Source organism: Coturnix japonica, chromosome 16 (assembly GCF_054131305.1).
Source record: "Coturnix japonica strain WE chromosome 16, WE-NBRP24, whole genome shotgun sequence".
NCBI classification, from domain to species: domain Eukaryota; kingdom Metazoa; phylum Chordata; class Aves; order Galliformes; family Phasianidae; genus Coturnix; species Coturnix japonica.
The window spans coordinates 14,935,054-14,953,739 of NC_140678.1; the positions used below are offsets into that span (position 1 = coordinate 14,935,054).

An 18,686-nucleotide genomic window follows, 5' to 3' on the forward strand; every position below is an offset into this window, starting at 1 on the left:
TAATTCTCAGCCTCCCAGCGTACTACCAAACCTTGGTTATCTGGGGAACCCATTACTGATTCTTTAAAGCATGCAGTGTATTAAAAATTCCAAAGAAATGAAGAGGTTTAGCACAATAACATGAATTTGTTCAAATCCTGACCATCATTTAAGTCTCTGGGGTGCTCTGATAATACAAGTGCATAGAAAGTTGCATATTCAGCTGGGTATAGTTTTCATCTCTGGCAAAATGAAAAGGGTTTGGATATTCATTCCAGGAGACATTTTTGAAAAGGACTTGTGATTGATATCTTAGTCAAAAAGACTTAAGGCTCTTGGAAAACACTTTATACTTGTCCAGAAGACACTGGTGCTGAAAGGCAGCAATTTTAATAATTTAGAACATTAAGAACATAATCATTTATAATCCAGCAGTGTCTTTGTACATGTCTGTGTTCTGAGGGGTTTCAAGCAGATAATACTTATTTGAAAGTCATACAGAAAAGGAACATGACTTAAAAATCTTAAGAAGAGATAATGATTAGCTCTGTAATCTGTTTTGCATCTCTTTTGAAAACGTTTTCAGTGTATCATGCTAGACAGTGGTGTGTGTGTGTGTGTGTGTATAAAATAGCTTAAGAGTTCATGAAGGCTGCAAAGGTCATTAAAATCAGGTGAAGCTTTCTCCATCTGCTGTAGGAAATCGCATGTTAATGGGCAGAATTAGGTGACCTTTGCAGGAGCCTGGAGATACGTGAAGCTATTTGGAAATTCTACAGCGAATGAAACAAACAAGATCACCTGCTAGATGTATTTATTTCTCTGTGTGCAATCTCTCTTTCTGAGAAAATCTTGAATGACTAATAGTTGTTTAAAACTGGGTCTAGAGGAGCCTTATAGAAGGTTTTAAGCTCACTGGACTGATTGTCCTTGCACATAAATGTAAGTACATTGTGGACCATTAAAGTGAGTAATCATCAGATGTGTCTTATGCTTCTTATTGACACCATCACAGTTGGTAAGCAATGGAAGTCTTGCTTGCATTAACATAGGCAGATGATATGAAGAATCTTGCAGTATTTTTATTGTAACAGGAGGACTGTGCTCCTCAGCAGAAGGCTTCATTTCCATCACGGTTCCCCAATTCTCAGTCTTCTATCCTGGGGGTGTTAAGAATAACCATTTAACTTGGACGGCTCTGTAATGGAGGACTGTGGAAATGGAGAGGATGATGATAATGCATTCCATTGTGATTTAGTAAAACAGCCTTAAAAAAGGGCTTGAGTTTCTGTGATGTGGTTTTGTTTCTCTTATAGAACACCCCAGATGTTACCATAGTACCATGTTGTTGTGCTATAAAACAAGGTAGATATTTAATGTTTTCAACAGGGTTCTGTGGCTTGCTTCCTAACCAAGCACTCTCACTTGGTGTCTTCAGCCAGCCGCTCTTACATGAAAAACAGGTGATTAAACTGTTACTTAACAGATGATTTCTATTTTCAAAACAGAAAAACAATACTTATTATCAATCCACATATAAAAGACGGGGAGTGAACTTCCTGACTTTTACAGTTAGCAAAAACAGGGTGTTATGGGTATTCTTAACTATGTCTACACGTATTACATATACATATATATTATTATTTTATGTAAATGAACTTTTAAAGCCACTTTGAGAAATAACATGCTTTATAAACATAGTGCGTGTCAGCATTGTTGTAAAATTACACCCTAGTCTCCATGAATGAAGACCTAAGCTTGAAGTAGCTGATAATGTACTTATGAGTTACTAATTTCTAAGTCATTGATGTTTCATGTCAAAACAGTAACTTAAGATTTGAAAAAGTCAAATAGAAACTTGTTAAATGAAGGGTTTAGAGCAAGTATACTTGTTCCTTTGTTTCTCATTATTCCTTTCCTATCTATTAAATACTGCATCAATTTGACAGTACTGGAAATCAGAATCTATTAAATAATTACCCAGTTTTAGCAGTACCAGCGTGACAGTCCACTGACTTTATCTAAGAGATTAAATCAAGTAGTCAAAACCTTTACTGTCATAAACTCTGTGGGACTGGATGGGTGAAAGATTGGCTCAAGCTGGTACAAATTTTTTCAGTCACTACTGAATCGCGCAGTGTTGATTGCTACAGCCAGATAAAGATTTAATTTAGATCAGAAGTATTTGGAAACATTCATAAAGATCCTACAAGATAGAGTTTATGAGGGAACCAGTGCATGGGCATACTGTTAGACTGGATGTATCTTTAGAGAAGAAATATATTAAATGGCTGAGTCTGTGACTAACCTGAGTGTTGTTAACTTTGTGTATACCTTTCTTCTATATGAGGAGTTGGCTAAAGGAGTAAAGGATGATTCTTGAGATCTAACTTCTTTTCACTGATGCTCCTGATGTAAAAGCAATGGATGTGTAATCCATAAGCACTCACGGACGCGCAGTTGGAAGAGAGTAAATTAATCATACTGGAGGAACGAAAGCTTTGAAATGGGGTGAAATCGAAATTGGATGTAATTTAGTATTGCAGTGTGTAAGGTCATGCATGTCCGGATTAATTAGATTCTTACTTAAAGATAGAGAATCAGCTGAAAGTGACAAAAAACTGCTGGAGCATTAATAAAAGGAGATTGAGGTGAGTGAGAGATTTGTCCTAACGCAGGGAACGAATTCCTGTAAGGAAGGATGGTAAAATAAGAATGCTGTTATGCAGATAAAAAGTAACTTAATTTGGCATGTTCTGTACAACTTAGGTGCTCCTTTAGAGGAAGGATTAATTCAGAACATTACAGATGCAAAGAAGGGCTATGAGGATTATTGGTAAAACTGACAACTTTCCCTGTGAGAAGACCACAAGAGTGTGACTTTATTAATCCGGAAAGACAGTGGCTCCTCATGGAAATACACAGAAAGAAAGGAAAAATAACAGAATGCTCTAAACACTCCAGATTGCTCTATTTTTCTAATGGGCACCCCTTCACTGACCAGGTCACCAAGTTACACATCCAGAAGCATCGTGGTAGGATGGCTTAACATCTTGGTGCTTTCCTCTTGGTGAGGTAGCTCAGGTTTGCTTTCTCCCATCGTGTAGGTAAATGTAAACTTTGTTCTCACATCCCCATCTCTTGTGTTCAGGAGAGTGTAGCCTGTGCAAGTCTGAAGATACCATTCTCACAACAGTGTTTTTTGATGAGGTTTTTTTTTCTTGATGTGGAAGCCTCACTCTAGAGCAGTCTGAGAACTTTTACTGAAGTGAAACAGTGTTTTGTACAAACCCCTTGAGACTTAGAAGTATATTCTTTTCTACATCGTTTTGTCCTCCCTATGGTGCCCTCTGTCGAGCCATAAAAGGCCACGTCAAGATGATCTCTGGTGACAGCAGCAAGAAAAAGTGATGATACCAATGGATGCCATGCCATTGGCTGTAGTCCTCTTGAGAATGGCTTGATATTTTCTACCTCAATCAGTACAGGTAGAGATGATCAGGTAATTAAGCTGGATTTTCTGCTAATAGATGATGTAATTTTTATTCCTGGCACTTGACTCAAGCAATAATTGCTTAGTCCTTCATTAGTTGCTGCTGTCATGCATGCAGTATTCCCAGTGGCTACTGTCAACTCACTCTGAAGAAAGAAAAGGTCTCTACTTATTCTTGTTTTCAGTGTTGAGTGTAATCAAATTCACTCAGTGTTCGTGATGCCATCCAATCTGCAGAAGAAGCGTTACGTCAATTAGCTCTGTGTACAGCGTGAAGACTGTGTGATTCTGTGAGGAGTGGGATCGCTGAGGTTGGAGCAGTGTTTTTGGAAGTTGGTGACATAATTATAAGTCAGGTCAAATATATTCCATAAATCAATGTTCCCAGCTGTCCTGCACTTGAATGCAGATGATTTATGGATATAAAATCTCTCAGAGGAGGAGGGAAAAAAAAGAAGAAAGGGGAAAGATTTCATTAAAGTAAAACTTGAACTACTCAAAACGATTTGGTATGATCTTTACATTTGAAACCAAGCCCATCGCCTTGATTCTTTTTAGTCCTTATGCTAATAAAATGAGAACTGCTAGTTAAATATTGCTCTTCAAAGTCCATGTTAATTGTGGTAACAGTTCTGGGAAATTCTATTAGTTTCTGCCACAGATAAGTGTTTTCAGAGGTAGTTAAATAACATCTTTATTCCAGCTGGGACCTCATTGTCAGGTTTCTCTTCATTAGATAATCTTAAAATAGCCTTAAACTACTAGAACTGCTGCAATACAGTCAAGTATACCGATTCTTTTTCTCCCTGAGAGACAGTTCTTCACAAGGAGAGGGAAAAAAAAAAGTACTGTTGGCTGATAGCCTAGTGAGAAGTCTATCTTGTCCCAAAGTGCAGAATGTGATTTAAAACAGTTATGCCTCCTGGGTACAGCCCGACAAGCGCTGTCACTTACATGGGAAAACAATACGCTGTAATCCCTTTCTCATCACTAAAGTGTCAGTTCAGCACATGAGGTAAATGCCATCTCTGCAAAGACAGCGTCACTGTCCTGTGCTTGTATGGCTTTGCGTAAGGGCAAAAATCACCCCATCTCTAAGTATCCCCAGGAAAGTAGTAGCCAGCTGTCGGAGTGCGGTTCAGCTGTAGAAGCATCACAAACGTGAAGGTTCTGAAAATGGTTGGGTAGATTCATGGGGAAAGAACAACTGACTTGAGAGAGGCTTGTTTGGGGCTGGGAAGGAGTTTTGAAGAAGATCTGTTGTGTGCATGTCCTATTTCTGCATCTTTCCCAAGTGACGTCTAGCAGATGTCTGACCTTTGGTCTGACGTGCTGCTGTCACTCTTCTGTTTTGGAATCAGCATGAAGTGCTCTGCTGTCTTTTCCTTCTGCCAACCTCAGATATGTGCAGGTTCAGGCGATTATGATGGAACCCAGGGGCATCAACAAAGGTCTGATACGGTACCATGCTTGTTCTCTTAGGCTAGGAAGTGCATGAATAACAAATGGAGATACCTGACTAGCTTATTTTTGTCACTATTGTGCTTGATGTGATATGCTAAAACCTGCATCTGAAGCCTGAAAGATCTTAAGTTGCTTTTTCTTAAGAGAAGGACCATGGGGCAAACGCCAAGAAAGCATTACCTTCATTTCTTACATTTTTGGCAGTAGTGCCTTACGTGTTCTTGCTAACTGAAGTATCAATGGAGTTACAATGTGGTTCTAATTTAATGGGTATATTTAGTACCAATTCATTTGATCAGAAACTGAATCTAATTTCTGAGTTAATATTATCATTGTAATGTTTTGAAGCATTATCTATTTAATGAATCAGATTCTACACAATTACTTTAAAATTACAGTGTCTGGCATGAAAATATTATTGAAGAACACTGAGTTGATTTGAATTTTTACACTCAATTTTAACTGCATAGCTGAGATCTTTAGGATGGCGCTTTCATCTCTGCTTCTGAGTATCTGCACTTTCACCTGGGGACACTGGGAATGCATTACATGTTAATGAGGTTGCCTGTGTCATCTTGTAAAGCGAGTGCATGCAGTTGTGTGCATAAATACCCTTTCCTCTACCAAAATCAAGTGGGAGAGAAATTTTTTAGGGCTTGATGGTGTATGGATAGAACAATATCGTAGAGTAAGTGTTTGTCTAATTAACAGAGGCAGTGTTGTTAGACCTCTACTGTAAAGAGAAATTCTGTAAGCAAAGGGATTTATTTTCTTAGAGTGATGCAAAGACTTCTTCCAGAATTAGACTTCAGCAAATGAGCTTTTTGTGCATCTGAGTCGCACCTGTGAGCCAGAACTATTTCAATGTAGGAACAGTGATGAAATCTTTGACTGCAGAATTGTTTTGTATTGCACTCTATGTAGAAAACGTCACAAAATCCTTGTAGGTTACTCAAAGGAAATATTGATGTATTGTGACCTACTGTATGTTAAATGCTATTCAGACCAGGTTCTAAACTTGGATCTTTAGGTGCCTTTCCCTGGGCCATCTCAGCTGTACCAAGTATGTTTGCACTAGAGCATGAAGCACAGGTTAGACCTGTGTGCACTTGGGATAAGAAGCTCAGGGTACCTGGTTCGTGTCTCTCAACTCAATGACACAAGGTTTAAACCGTGACCAAATATGACAGCAAAAGGTTTCCTGCTAGAAATTGGCTGTTGAGTATCTTGAAAAGTAATTGTGTTGATGTTCTGCCTTTCATATCTTGGGAAGAGGTGCTTTAAACATATAATGCTTCATGGCATGGTTCAAACTGATGCTATTTTAAGAAGTAGGAACGGAGGAATTCAGAAAATCCTCCTTTAGAAATAGTTTCAATTTAAAACGTAGCATTCTAAGTTTCAGACTCAAAATGGAGAAGATCCATCCCAGAAATGGGAGGAAGGCTTTGGATGAGGGCATACTGTTTATTATTTTTCTGCTACCATTCAGGTTTTCTATAACAACAGCACAGCCGGAACCCATTTTGAAATGAAATGCGTAGTGAACTTAAAACATTACAAATGAGCCCATTTGTGCAGTTTGGAATTCCTCTAAAACCAAGGATCTGAGCGGATAGCATTGAACTGTTCTCAATCTTCTATTAGCAAATGATTTTCTGCATCAGAGGATGAAGGAGAAGCTGTTTTCTCCCTTAGTGGAACTGCCTTAGTATTACATGGCTGATGGTCATTATTTGAGATTACCTTTGCTTTGTCTCTGGTTGCAGCTGTTTCAGGACAACACTGTGCAGTGAGATGTGCTCTGGTGGCCTCCTTTTTAACGCAATATGAGCTGCTATTAGAGAGTTGCATTTGTGTTAATGCCTTTAATTTTTTCTCCTTTCCCCTGCTGTCCTTCTCTAATACACAGTTTAGGAGCCAACAGCTGTGTCTCTGCTAAATGCGTGTTCTGGGTCTGGCACTGCAAGTTGAAGATTCAAAGCTGTAATTAGAGGGGCACTTTAGCATTTCTGCTCACATACCTAAGTTGGATATTTGGTTAAGCAGAAAGGGAGCTCTATATATTTTCAGGGACTCGTTTGCTATCAGGCAGGGATCTAGTCTTTCCTGGCACCTATCTGTGTTTTGCTCTTTGGACAAAGATATTTGTGCTACAGGCTAAAAGTAAGCAAATCTTCCCATGATTCCCATGTTTGCAGTGTGCTGCAGAGGATAACAAGGCTCCTGGTGCTGTTTGCCCCCACTGTACTATGATTCTGGAAGGCATTTCTGTTATTACAGTGCAATTGGGGCACTCAAGAACGTCAAAATGTGTGAAAAATAGAAAATAAATGGACTTAAAAAAGAAAACAAAAATCAAGTAACAGATAATTAACTTTTGAGTCCAGCTGATTGTTGGTGCCTTGGCCATCACTCAGCTGACCAGACTTTGCAAGGTCTTTCGCGTAGTCCATCCAGCATTTGACATCCTGCCCCCAGCCTGACTGCAGGGCACCTGAGAACAGAGCAGCTGGCTCACTGCTGTTATTTCAAGGCCTGAGTCTCTCCTGACACATTAAATGAAGATCATGATGCAACTGAAAACAGTTTTAAAAACACATCTCCTACTATCCTTGAACCCTGCACTTTACATGTAAATTGAAACTGCTGGCAACAAATAAGAGAGTATTTTATGGACCTCAGTCTATGGAAGGTGCAAACTCATAGCTGCAAAAATTGATAGACCTCAATAAAATTTATTTATGCAGCCAAACACTCGGAGTAACTTCCAATAAGCACAGAATTAAATTTAACAAGATATGTCAATTGCAACACTCATTGCAAGTTATTATTATTGTGATATGAGCCAATGAGATTCTGTCTGAACAGGTTATATCCATTTTTCTAGGTAACTCTCTGGTATTTGACTGGTATGCAGTTGAGCTATTACATTTTATATACACCAGCTTAAATATCAAGAAGCAATCTTTGGAGATCTATGCCACGCTGGATGCTTAAATTGCACGAGTGCTTCAGAAGCAGTTTAACAAAAAAAAATCAGTATTGATCAGAAAGAATCAAACTAGGATGTGGCTCTGGGCATCCTGGTCTGGTGGCTGGCGACCCTGCACATAGCAGGGGGGTTGAAACCGGATGATCATTGTGGTCCTGTTTAACCCAGGCCATTCTATGAATCTATTCAGTGAACCTATGAAACTATTGGATTTAAGTTTCTAGAGGAAAACTTTGAAACAGGTATTTTTAAAATTACCTGTATGCGGGCACAATCTGTAATCAAAACATGACTACCTTGTCTTTATGCATGCTGTATGTAGCTTTCTATGAGTATAAAATGGAGGGGTGGTCTTTGGATCATGCTAGGTGTTAGTGGAGGTTGGCTCTGGAAATGTGGTGAAGGATCAGTGAATGTCAGATGCAGAGAGAATTAGAGAGGTCATTGCAGACTGAATGACAGCAACTACCACAGAGAAAAGGAGTTATTTATTTCACTTGGGAAAAGCACTGAGGTAATAAAATACCTTCTGAAAATCTCAGCTTAATTTTTTGCTCTCTAAAAGTGATAAAAATCTGTTTCAGTTACTTTTGATTGCAACCAGATTGCGTTTAACTGCTTTCCTTTTTCACTGTTGTGGCAGTTAACATGATTTCTGTTCCATTGCCAGAACTCACAAGGACAGTAGCTTAGAAGTCTTCAAAGAAAGCATCTCAGCTACAAGGAGATCCTCCTTGGGATTCCTGATAGTCCATCTTTTTGTTTTCATTCATCGCCATGCACAATATGAGTGAACCGATGACTGCTGCTTGTTTGAAGCTCTAACATACTAATTCTAGGCTTATTAAAAAAATTAAATAAAAAAGCTAGGGTTCATAATAGAATAAAGAAAATAAGTGCAAAAGAGCTACCTTCAGGCAGCTTTTCCGCTGCCTTAGTGGATGGGGAAAGTCATAGATATGTAATTTAAATGACTCTGCAGGCTGAATATCTAGCTATTCAATGTGACATTATAAAATGCTGAAATAAAGTCAGTCAGTAGAGCGTTCTGACTGATCCAAGAGCTCCAGTGGAATAGCTGATGTAGAATGTGGTTGTAATGCACCGTACACATAACATTAGATAACCCCATTCAGATTTACAGAGTTACCAGACCCAGCACTTTTCAGATGCTGGAAGGAAAGAAAAGCAACGTTACTGAATGTTGAATATTAATTTTGGAATATAAAACTGTATTAGGAGGAAAAAGGTGGCTGTGGAAATTAAAAAGCAGAAATTGGAGCCAAGTAAAACTTGGTTATATTTATGGTACAAAAATAAAGTCAAGTAAAGCGCTATGAATTTGCATTTTAAAAAAGGAATCTTAATTTTATCATACTGTGAATAGCACAGAAGCCTCCTACAGGAGTGGAAAGCTACCTGACTAATGAATTAAAAGGATATGATTAACTGGAAGTGTAACAAAAGCCATTGGGGAATGTCTATTTAAGAATGTTTCATGATTTTGAAAACCTGTGTTAATCTTGGAAGTTTAATTACATGAAGATAGGCCGGCCCGAAAACTTCCTGCAAGTTAATCCTGGTGTTTCAGCAGCCTGAAGCTAAGCTTCATTTGCAAAGCCTGGATTCATTGAGAGCCAGCTCATGTGCCATGCTGGGTGAACTGACTTGGTGCTGTAGCTTAAAACAACATTGGGTTTATAAACGTGTATATATTTAAAGCAATTCAACGTTACAATTGGAGAATAGATAAAACCTCCCTTGCATATGTCCAAACCAACTAATACTTTGTGTTGAAAGTAAGATGGAAAGGAAGTTAATGGATCTCCACTGTGGCAGATGAATCCACCCCATGACAGTGAGGACTGATATGGCAGCAGAGAACCAACAAGTCATTGTACTTGTAGGGGAAATGAATGTGTTTGAAGCACTGGAGAAATCATTGGTGTTTCCTCCTGAAGCCCAAAATTTCTGGATAGCTTGAGAAATGCAGCTCTGTCAACACAAGACTTTGAAGGGTAAATGTGGATTTGCATTTCACAGTTGTGTTATCTGAATTTCTGTTAGGTATGAGCTCAAGCAACTGACATAAGAAAATTATACCTTGTTTTATGCTGGGGAATCTGCTCCTTAATTTCTTCTGGTGTAGACCCTCAGGTGACTGAGGGACAAAACCTTACCAGAGCTTTCCCTGCAGTTTAAAGAGAAGCATCTTCCTCATATTCTGAATATATGCAGCGAACACGTGGTAGGTTTTGAGATGGTAAAGGCAACTTTTCTCTTTACAAAAGTCTTTTTCTTGAAAAAACAGGTAATATAGAAGTAATTCAGGAAAATAAGGAGGTATTGATTGAAATTAACCAGTTACAACAGTAGATTGATAAGATGGCAGAAGGATGATTTTCTGAGGAATGAGCCTTTCTGAAACTTCCTATCTTGTACTATGCAGAATCACAAAGCTTATCACTTCTAGGCTGTTACACATGAAACTAATGATGACTCAAGTGACAAGCACCCTCTGCCTTCTCTTTGGTATGATGCCTGTTGAGAGCTGAGGTCACTGGACAGTGCTCATCAGAAATAGGTCTGTCGAAGTTGGATCTGTTCAGCTTAGCATTTCTGGTTGCTTGTACGTGTATTTCTGATGACTTCTGTGTTAACCTTTCTGGATGGAGTAGAAGGTATATGAAGTTGTAGCTACCACCCCTGATGAAAGAAAACTCAATAGCCCTTGAAAAGATTTACCCTGTCTTAAATGAAGTGGCTCAACACAAAGTTGATTTGCACACCCTGTGCTACATGAAGTCTGCAATCTGAGAAATTTATTACAAATGGATTCTTGTAAGACAAATCGTGTGGAATAAATTGTTTTTCTAAGGAGCCAAATGCAGCTCTTTCAGTGAAGTATAGACAAAAATTATTGATCAGAGAGCGTTGTTTGGTTTTGTTTTAATTTCTGGAGTCTTACAATTCCCAAGCACTGTCTCATTCTATGACCATCTGTTTCTTCCTGAACTCTCTTCTTATTTTGTGAGGCTAAGAATGAAATGAATCAATTTCAACCCATTTTCAGAACAAGTATTCCAGGGAAAAAGCATTGGTTGGAATGGTGTGTGCTGTTATAATTTCTATCCCCAAAGCAAAGGCATGGAAGGTGACAAACGGCACTATTGAGGTTCTTGCTCTCTTACCCCCCTCCCCACACTGGGAATGTTGTAAATGCCTCATTGAACTGTCTGAGGGTGTGTTATTTTCAGTCTGTATCTAGAAATACAGGATAACCAACGAGGCTTCTCCCATTAGTATATTTCTTTATCCCTCTTTAGAAGTATTGTTTTTTATCTAGTGAGTCTGTGAGAGTTTGACATTGGATGACTTTATAAAACATTCTACTAATTGGATTTGTTAAAATAAATAAATCAAACACTAATTGGAATGTGCCCTGCCATTATTTTTGCTTACTGAATTAGATATAATGGCGTGAAGTCCTTTTTATCATATTTGTGCACTTATTTAAACACCCCCCTGGCGCACACTTCTGCAAATTCAATTATATATTCAAAGGAGGCACTCAATTTATGCAAGGCTGGTTTACATTTAATCCGGGGGCAAGACTCAGTAACTGATGATAGGTCTGTTCAAGATTAATTAGCATCACTCAGATGAGCAGTGGCATTGTTACAAGCCTGCAGTGTAAAACAAGGGATATTTAATCTGTCCTGTGTGAGCTGTTATTTGCTTCAATATGACCCTTTTCAGGAAGGGAACGACTTCATCCTTTTTTGGCTTTCATTTTGTGTGAAAAGAGATGGTCAACACCACATGCATTATCTTAACAGTATCAGAGTCATCTCAGTTTCCTTTCTTTTTTTGCCCTACTTAGCAATTGTATTTCTTCACTTAATTTTTAGCTGATTAATGGAAAGATTCTGGTTTGCATCCCGAAATCCTTAGCCCTGTTAATTATTAACGAAGACACCAAACCTTATTTTGGTTGGTGTGCAAGTGCTTTACTTTTCCTCTGAGCTGCTTTGTGACGCTGTGGGTAGAGCTGTGACGTGCAAACCTAGAATCTAAATTCACTTCATGATATCTTTTATAATGAATTATCTTCTCTCTGTTAATGAAAATCCCTGTTCTGCAGTCAAGCAGTTTTGTTTCAGCAGTGGCTGATTTTGTATTAAGATGGAACTTATCTATGTGGTTTTTCTTCTCTTGTTATGTTCCTGCAGAGCTGTAGCTTTTAGGTATCCATACAGGTGATGTCTTAGGAAATAGTAAATATTAAGCTTGTGCTGCTGCCAGTGAAAGGAACTCACCTGCAGGTTTCAGCCTACTATGCCATTTTGGAGTCGCTATCCCTACTTAAGTAGGCATTTAAAGTCCGTAATTACATTTTTTTGTTTAGACTGAAATTAATCAGTGGGGAGTAATTGAATTTCTAAGGACCTGGCAATGAGCTGCTCATGTAGCAGAGCGGATGGCTCCATCCCAGCAGGTTAGCACTTGTGCAAATGCCACGTGTGCCTTCACCTTGCTGCCTTGCCATCTTGCTTGGGAGCTTGTTCTCACGCACACACACTTGAACATAACAGCACACTCATCAGTTGGGTCAGCAGTATTCCCCAGAAGAGGCAAGATGCTGTGCTTCTCTTTAAACTCTCTCTTCTCCCCTTATGCACGGTTTGCTCTGCTCAGAGCCTGCTGCAGCCTGGACCAGGCTGTGGGCTCCATGGGCAGTGGGGTGCTGCTGGTTGCATGGATGGGGTGATCCTATTTGATCTGGTGGCCATATGCATGGATTAAAGCAGAGTTTGGTGCTCTAAATATCTGCAGTGGGTGTCTATGAGTGGGGGCTGGCAGCAGGGCACCTCTGGGAGGAGAAGGCAGGGCTGTGCTAGGCTGGGCATGACCACTTCCACAGGGCACAGATTGTTTGAGAAAGAGCTTTCTTGCTCACGGGTGATCATGGCTGTGTCCCAACTAGGTCCACTTTTAGTTCTTGTCCCTTTTGCCACTCTCTAGCACAAAGCCGACAGGTGCTTTCCTCTTCTTGATCACCAGGATTGAGCCGTTGTGTGCTCCCTGTGCAGCCACTCTGCTTATCCGAGCATTGAGAATCGACTCCAATGCTTTTTTTCCCCCCTGTCCTCATTTCCTGCAAATTCACCTCTCCAACTTCCAATTCTGCTTCCAGTAAATTAATCCATCTGGTTTATTGCCTTGTCACTTTGCATTTGGTGGTTCCTCCACTAACTTTTCTTTCTTCAGAAATGTAGATGTGTTTGCAGCTGCTTTTAAGGCTCTCCATGGTTTATCCTTTCTTATCCAATCTCACTACATGGGTTAGCCTTGAATTTCATTCAAGGCACTTTCAAGCTTCTTAAGGTGTTGTCTCTTATCAGTGGAAACTCCCAATTAATTTCCAGAAGCTCTCACTATCCTTGTTCAGCTTGCCCTCCAACTTCACCCGCCTCTGTGTACATAAAACAATCTATTTGGCTAATTGTATCTGTATATCAGCAATTAGGTTCCCTGTTAAATAAGGACTTCTACCCTGTATTTTGTTGTCGTCTCATTTTGCTTCTGAGACTATCAGCACCTGCGTAATTTTCTCTGTACGCGAGTCCTCGTACAATTGCATGTCTTGATCAGAGTATTTATTTGCAACTCCTTCAAAGGAAGAGCTGAGAGACAGCACCACTTACTGTACTGTAGCGTGCTTTAGAGAGGTGTTGTGTAAATGGAGTTTGTCTGAAGTCCTCCTATTAGAGTGAATCTATTAAAACTAGAATGCCCTGCGTGGAGACGGAGAGCAGAGTATTTGATATTGTCTCTTGTGCCTGCTCGCTATGGGAGAAGGTGATTTTTGGCTGCATTGCATGCTTCTCACAGACAATCCAGAGCACCTGTTTTTTCTGTCAGACATTTTAATAAGCACATTTAATATTTTAAACTTGAACTTTTTCACCTAAATTAAATTAAAACTTGAGGGAAACAGCTGAAGTGCGGTCCTGCTCATTTTGACAGCTCTGAAAGCCTCACAAGAACTGTAAATTTAAAGCAAAAACTACTTTTAAATGCTGTAGGAAATACATTTGCAAGGTCTCTGCTGGAGCAGGCAAGGCTGCAAGGGTCATAAAATCTGCTAAACTCAGAACTATTTATATTAAAATTACACAACATAACAATTTTTTTCTGTTACGACAAGCTTAATCTTTAAACTTGAACAACACCGACTACGGTCAGGTACTCTATCCAACAAATCCTTCAAGCGTGTGCTTAAATAGGAATAATTTGTGTGAATTTTGACATGAATTTTTAGAAAATCATTTGTGGTTGGAGTGCACTTTAAGTCCTTTAGCAGAATAAGGATTGTATGAGGAATTTTGATGTAACTGAGATGGGTTTGGTCTTCCTTGGGACACGTAGAGAAAAAAAACACATGTTAAAACTAAAGAATGCTTAAATGACCCACTGCTGGGTAACGGTTATTGAATTGAAACCAGAGATCACTTGTGTACTTGCTATTCATTGTGCATGTGTAGGGAATGCAGCCTGTGGGAAGGTAAAGAGCCGGGAACGTCTCTGTGCATATAACTCTGATTAGTGTCAGGAGCAATTGGCAGTTTGGCTGGCACAGCAAGATCGTGTAGCCCTGAGCAGTGCTCAGTCCCTGCAGCTCCAGAAGTGTTAGATATGTCCAGCTGACTTTGGAGTAACTGCCCAGAGATTTCTCCTTGCTTCTGTAAGAGAAAACAAAAGCAGAGCAGTGACACTGTTGTCATAATTAAGGTCAAAACCCAAACACCCAAATTACCTCATGTAATAGAGCCAGTACTACAATATGTTTGGCAAACCAAGATGGGGAGATGTGAGGAATGTACCTGAGGCAATGGAAGGGGAGGTTCAGCAGTGTAGTAATGATCCACTAGTACTAAATGGGGATAAAATAATTGAATTGGTTTGCCTGACACACGAGCATGTGTTGAAATATATATTTTTCCCCCACCGTCAATGCATTTATCTTGATTTGTAAGTGTTCAGGCAGCTGCCAGGTGGCAGTGAACCACATTCAAGTATTTCAGGAACCGGAGTAGGAAAGATCACTTAGTCAACAGTCTGGAAGGTGTGAATGCCAGTTTCTATCCACTTCTTGTTATTCTCCCATTGTAGAGAAATTAAAGGCTTACACTGTGAGGTCCAGTTCTGAAAGGCCTGGAGAAGTAGTCATGTGTCACATAGGACTTTGTGTTATTAAGCATAAGAGGTGGTTGCAAGGAAGGATGCAAGTTCTCAAAGTGCAACCCAACCCAGTGTAATTTGAATCTCAAGTGAAATCAAGCGTGTATTGCTGTAGTATAGGGATACTTTGCTTGTCTTTGCCATTTGGGTTCTTTCTTTCTCTTATTTCTTTAAAAAATCTGACCTGGAGGTTTCTGTAAATACCAGCACTGGGACCCAAATGCGTGTGCTTGTTATGTGCAATTGTCCGTGAAAATGTTCAGAAAATAGGTGGAAATAAAGGGAGCTGATGGAGGAGAAGAGCAGCAATGTGAGAAGAAAGACTTCTAAGGGATACAAAAAGGTTGAACGTTCAAAACTGTTTTCTGGATACCTTCTCTGCTCTCTGAAATATATTATACATGACTTGTTTGTTCCCCAAATTTCTCCCTCTGTAAACCTAGGTGTGAGAAATTAAATGATTTTAGTGTCATGATTATGTATAATATTAATGCAGGAATGTATGTGTTTTTCTTGCTTTTAGGTGGTTGTTCCTTTGATGAGCACTACAGTAATTGTGGTTATAGCGTGGCCTTGGGAACCAATGGATTTACCTGGGAGCAGATCAATACCTGGGAAAAGCCAACGATGGATCCTGCAGTCCCAACTGGTGAGTGAGAAGCCTCAGCAGCAGCAGAGGTGTTACTCTGTGAGGATCAGCTGTTAGCCCTGAACAGATTACTGACATATATTGTGAGCACATCATAACACCACTGTCTTTTCAGTATTCTCTGAAGAGTTCACAATAATGATAACTTCCAGTGGTTTTATTTCTTAATGGAAACTAACATTATATGTTGGTGTATATGGCATAAATCCCACAGAATGCTTTGTTGACCCTGAAGAAAAGCATATTTTAGGAGAAGGCGCTATATTTTTCTGAAAACCATAGTTTGTGCTTTTTTGGCAGTTGAAATAGCTGAAGTCCCTGCTCTAAAGCAATAGACACAATGGCAAACAGAACTGGCCAGCCAACTTGACTGCAGTCTTAAAGTATTTGTTCCAGTTAATTGATTGCACTCTGACAAGCATGAACTACTTGGCAGAATTAACATCTTGTGTTGTTGTTGTGGTATTTATATGACTGTAAATTATTGGGCTAAGAAGCCTGAAATTGCCAGGTGCCTGTTAAGGGAAGCACAGAGAGCTGATGTAACAATAGTTCCCTGCTGTAGCCGTGGAGAGGCAGGCTGGTGTTCATCCCTGTGTGTTAAAGCTATTAAAAGAAACAAAACAATAAGAAAACTTGTTTGTTTGTTTGTTTTAATTACAGCCTAGATTGGAAACTGTTAGTAACTGAATCTTTCATAGCATGTGACTTGTAGGACTATTTGTTTAGACTCTGGTATCCTAAAAGTTAATTCTGAAAGTTACGTCTCTGGTCTTGTCTGTAAGAATGCATTTCATTATTCTGAATGTGTTCTCAATGAGGGCAGTTTTATTTCTACATCTCCTCACCTTCAGCTCTTGTGTGTGTCACAGTCCCTGTTCATGGTAGACCTAACTAGGGAGAGATGGCAGTTATTTGAATTTACAGATCTCAGAATGATCTGAAGGAATAGGAACAGACATAGCTGTGATGCCATCTGGAAGGCAAGGAATTAATGGGAGGGCTTGTACTGGAAAAGTTCAGTACTTTGCTAACTCCAGATGTGAAGGAAAAATCTATCTTCCTGGCTTCCATCTGAAAGTGTTTTATCATCTGAAGATGCTGGGTCTGTGGAGAAATTGATAGGCAATCAACAGGCTGGGATGGCAAACAAACCCCAGAATAGTGCAGTGTGTTTCTTAACAAGGCCTTCAGAATTGATTTTCCCAATTAAGAAGTAGATAGAGATGTGTGTGGTTCTTTCTCTTAGTGCTGTGTTCCATATTATCAGGTAGCACTAATAGTTAGATCCATAAAAGTGTTAGAGCAACTGCAAATTAATGACAACGACAACAAAAAGCAACATAAAGAAATGCAGATATCTCAATTGTATGGAAATACAGAAGAGGGAAAGCTTCTAACAACTTATAGTGTGCTGATATTGAAACGCCATTTAAGTGAGCTTAAAGGATATGAGGGGCAATGACAAAGTGCTTCGCTTTACTAATTGTTTTCTCAGTACTAGTCATGCAGAGCAGAAAGTCAAATCAGTAGGTAGGAAAATAAGGTTGACCACAGCAAATGTGTACAGAACACATTTCTCCACTAACAAAAATATGTTTTCAAAAGCTGTCCAAATGATGCTAACGTCGAGGTAAATTATGGTGGTCAATTAAACTGCCTTAAGCTTGCAGAGATGCTAGCGCTATTACTGGGAGTCTGTATTGCTGGATGGAATCTTAATGCATATGTTGTTTGTATTGGTTACTTGTTTGAAAGTCTGTTTTGTGAGAATAAAGGATTACTTAAAAATCATCTAGTGGCAAAGCCAGCCAAATAAACTGATGAACAGCATGTTCCACTCCTACAATCAGAGACATCTTTAAAGCCAGAGTACCAGAACATTTGGTGATTGACTTTCTTTTTTGTTTAATTTATCCACAGCAGCTGAAAGCAGCAGGGTGGAAATCCATCGAGTTTGCAAGGGTGTCAAAGGTGGTAACAGTGGTTGGAATAAGCAACTGTGGCCAACTGGAGGCAGGAAATCTCTTTTAGCATGGGCAGGAGCAACAGGAGTGCAAGAATGCATAGAGTTGTGAGCAGTAATGTGTGTTTTCTTGATCAGGATGCTGTTTTAGGCACTATGCAGTTCTTGTGTGACTGGAAACAGCATAAAATACTGTATTGTGAAAGTGGTAAAGCATGAGTGAGCAGACATTAAATTGGTTCCACGATACTAAACAAGTCTGCAGCGCAACCTGCTGGGAGACGTTGGCAGAAAAGCGTGGCCTCACCCCATCCTGGTCAGCCCACATTAATGTTGCTCTCAGAGCTATTTCCTTGTTTAAAATGTCGGCTTTCATAAGCACCAGCTTATGAAAGCTGGTCCCTTTGAATTGAACTAAGTCACAGAATTCCATCCTCCTGAATACTAATGATAACATCTAGTGCTTTTTACAGTCCTTTTCATCGTTAGATCTCAGAGTGCTCTTCAGAGGAGGTCAGTATCATGAATGAGAGCCTGAGTCTGTTATACCATGTAATTCTCTGCTCAGACACTGCTGCAAAGGTCTCTGCTCAGGGATGACTTCCTATTTTTATTTATATTATTTTGAAATCCAAGTGTGCTCCTCAAAGGAGGGGGACAAAAAAAAGCACAATTAAACTGCTCTATTAGCCATGTAAAAGTTTGTAGGCAATTTGTTTTACACCACTGCTAGCAAATAAACTGTTTGTCGTGAATTCTGTGGTTAATTCCTTAGGGCTGGATACTGTGTTAATTGGAGGATTAAGAACCAGATGTTTGTTGTTTCAAATAAACGTTTCAGACAACCTGAAATAAATGAATTTGTAGGTATCTAGTCCCCAGACTTTGGTGCAAC

General features: G+C 39.4%; 1 protein-coding gene across 1 annotated transcript in view; it reads left to right on the forward strand.

The window, feature by feature from the left end:
- Window positions 1-18,686, forward strand: part of LOC146758285 (receptor-type tyrosine-protein phosphatase T-like) — a 170,878-nt gene that overhangs the window by 53,097 nt on the left and 99,095 nt on the right. Inside the window, exon 2 of the mRNA XM_085517424.1 lies at window positions 15,700-15,825. Within this exon, the coding sequence (XP_085373550.1) occupies window positions 15,804-15,825 (22 nt within the window). The 5' untranslated portion in view covers window positions 15,700-15,803. The remainder of the gene's footprint in view (window positions 1-15,699; window positions 15,826-18,686) is intronic.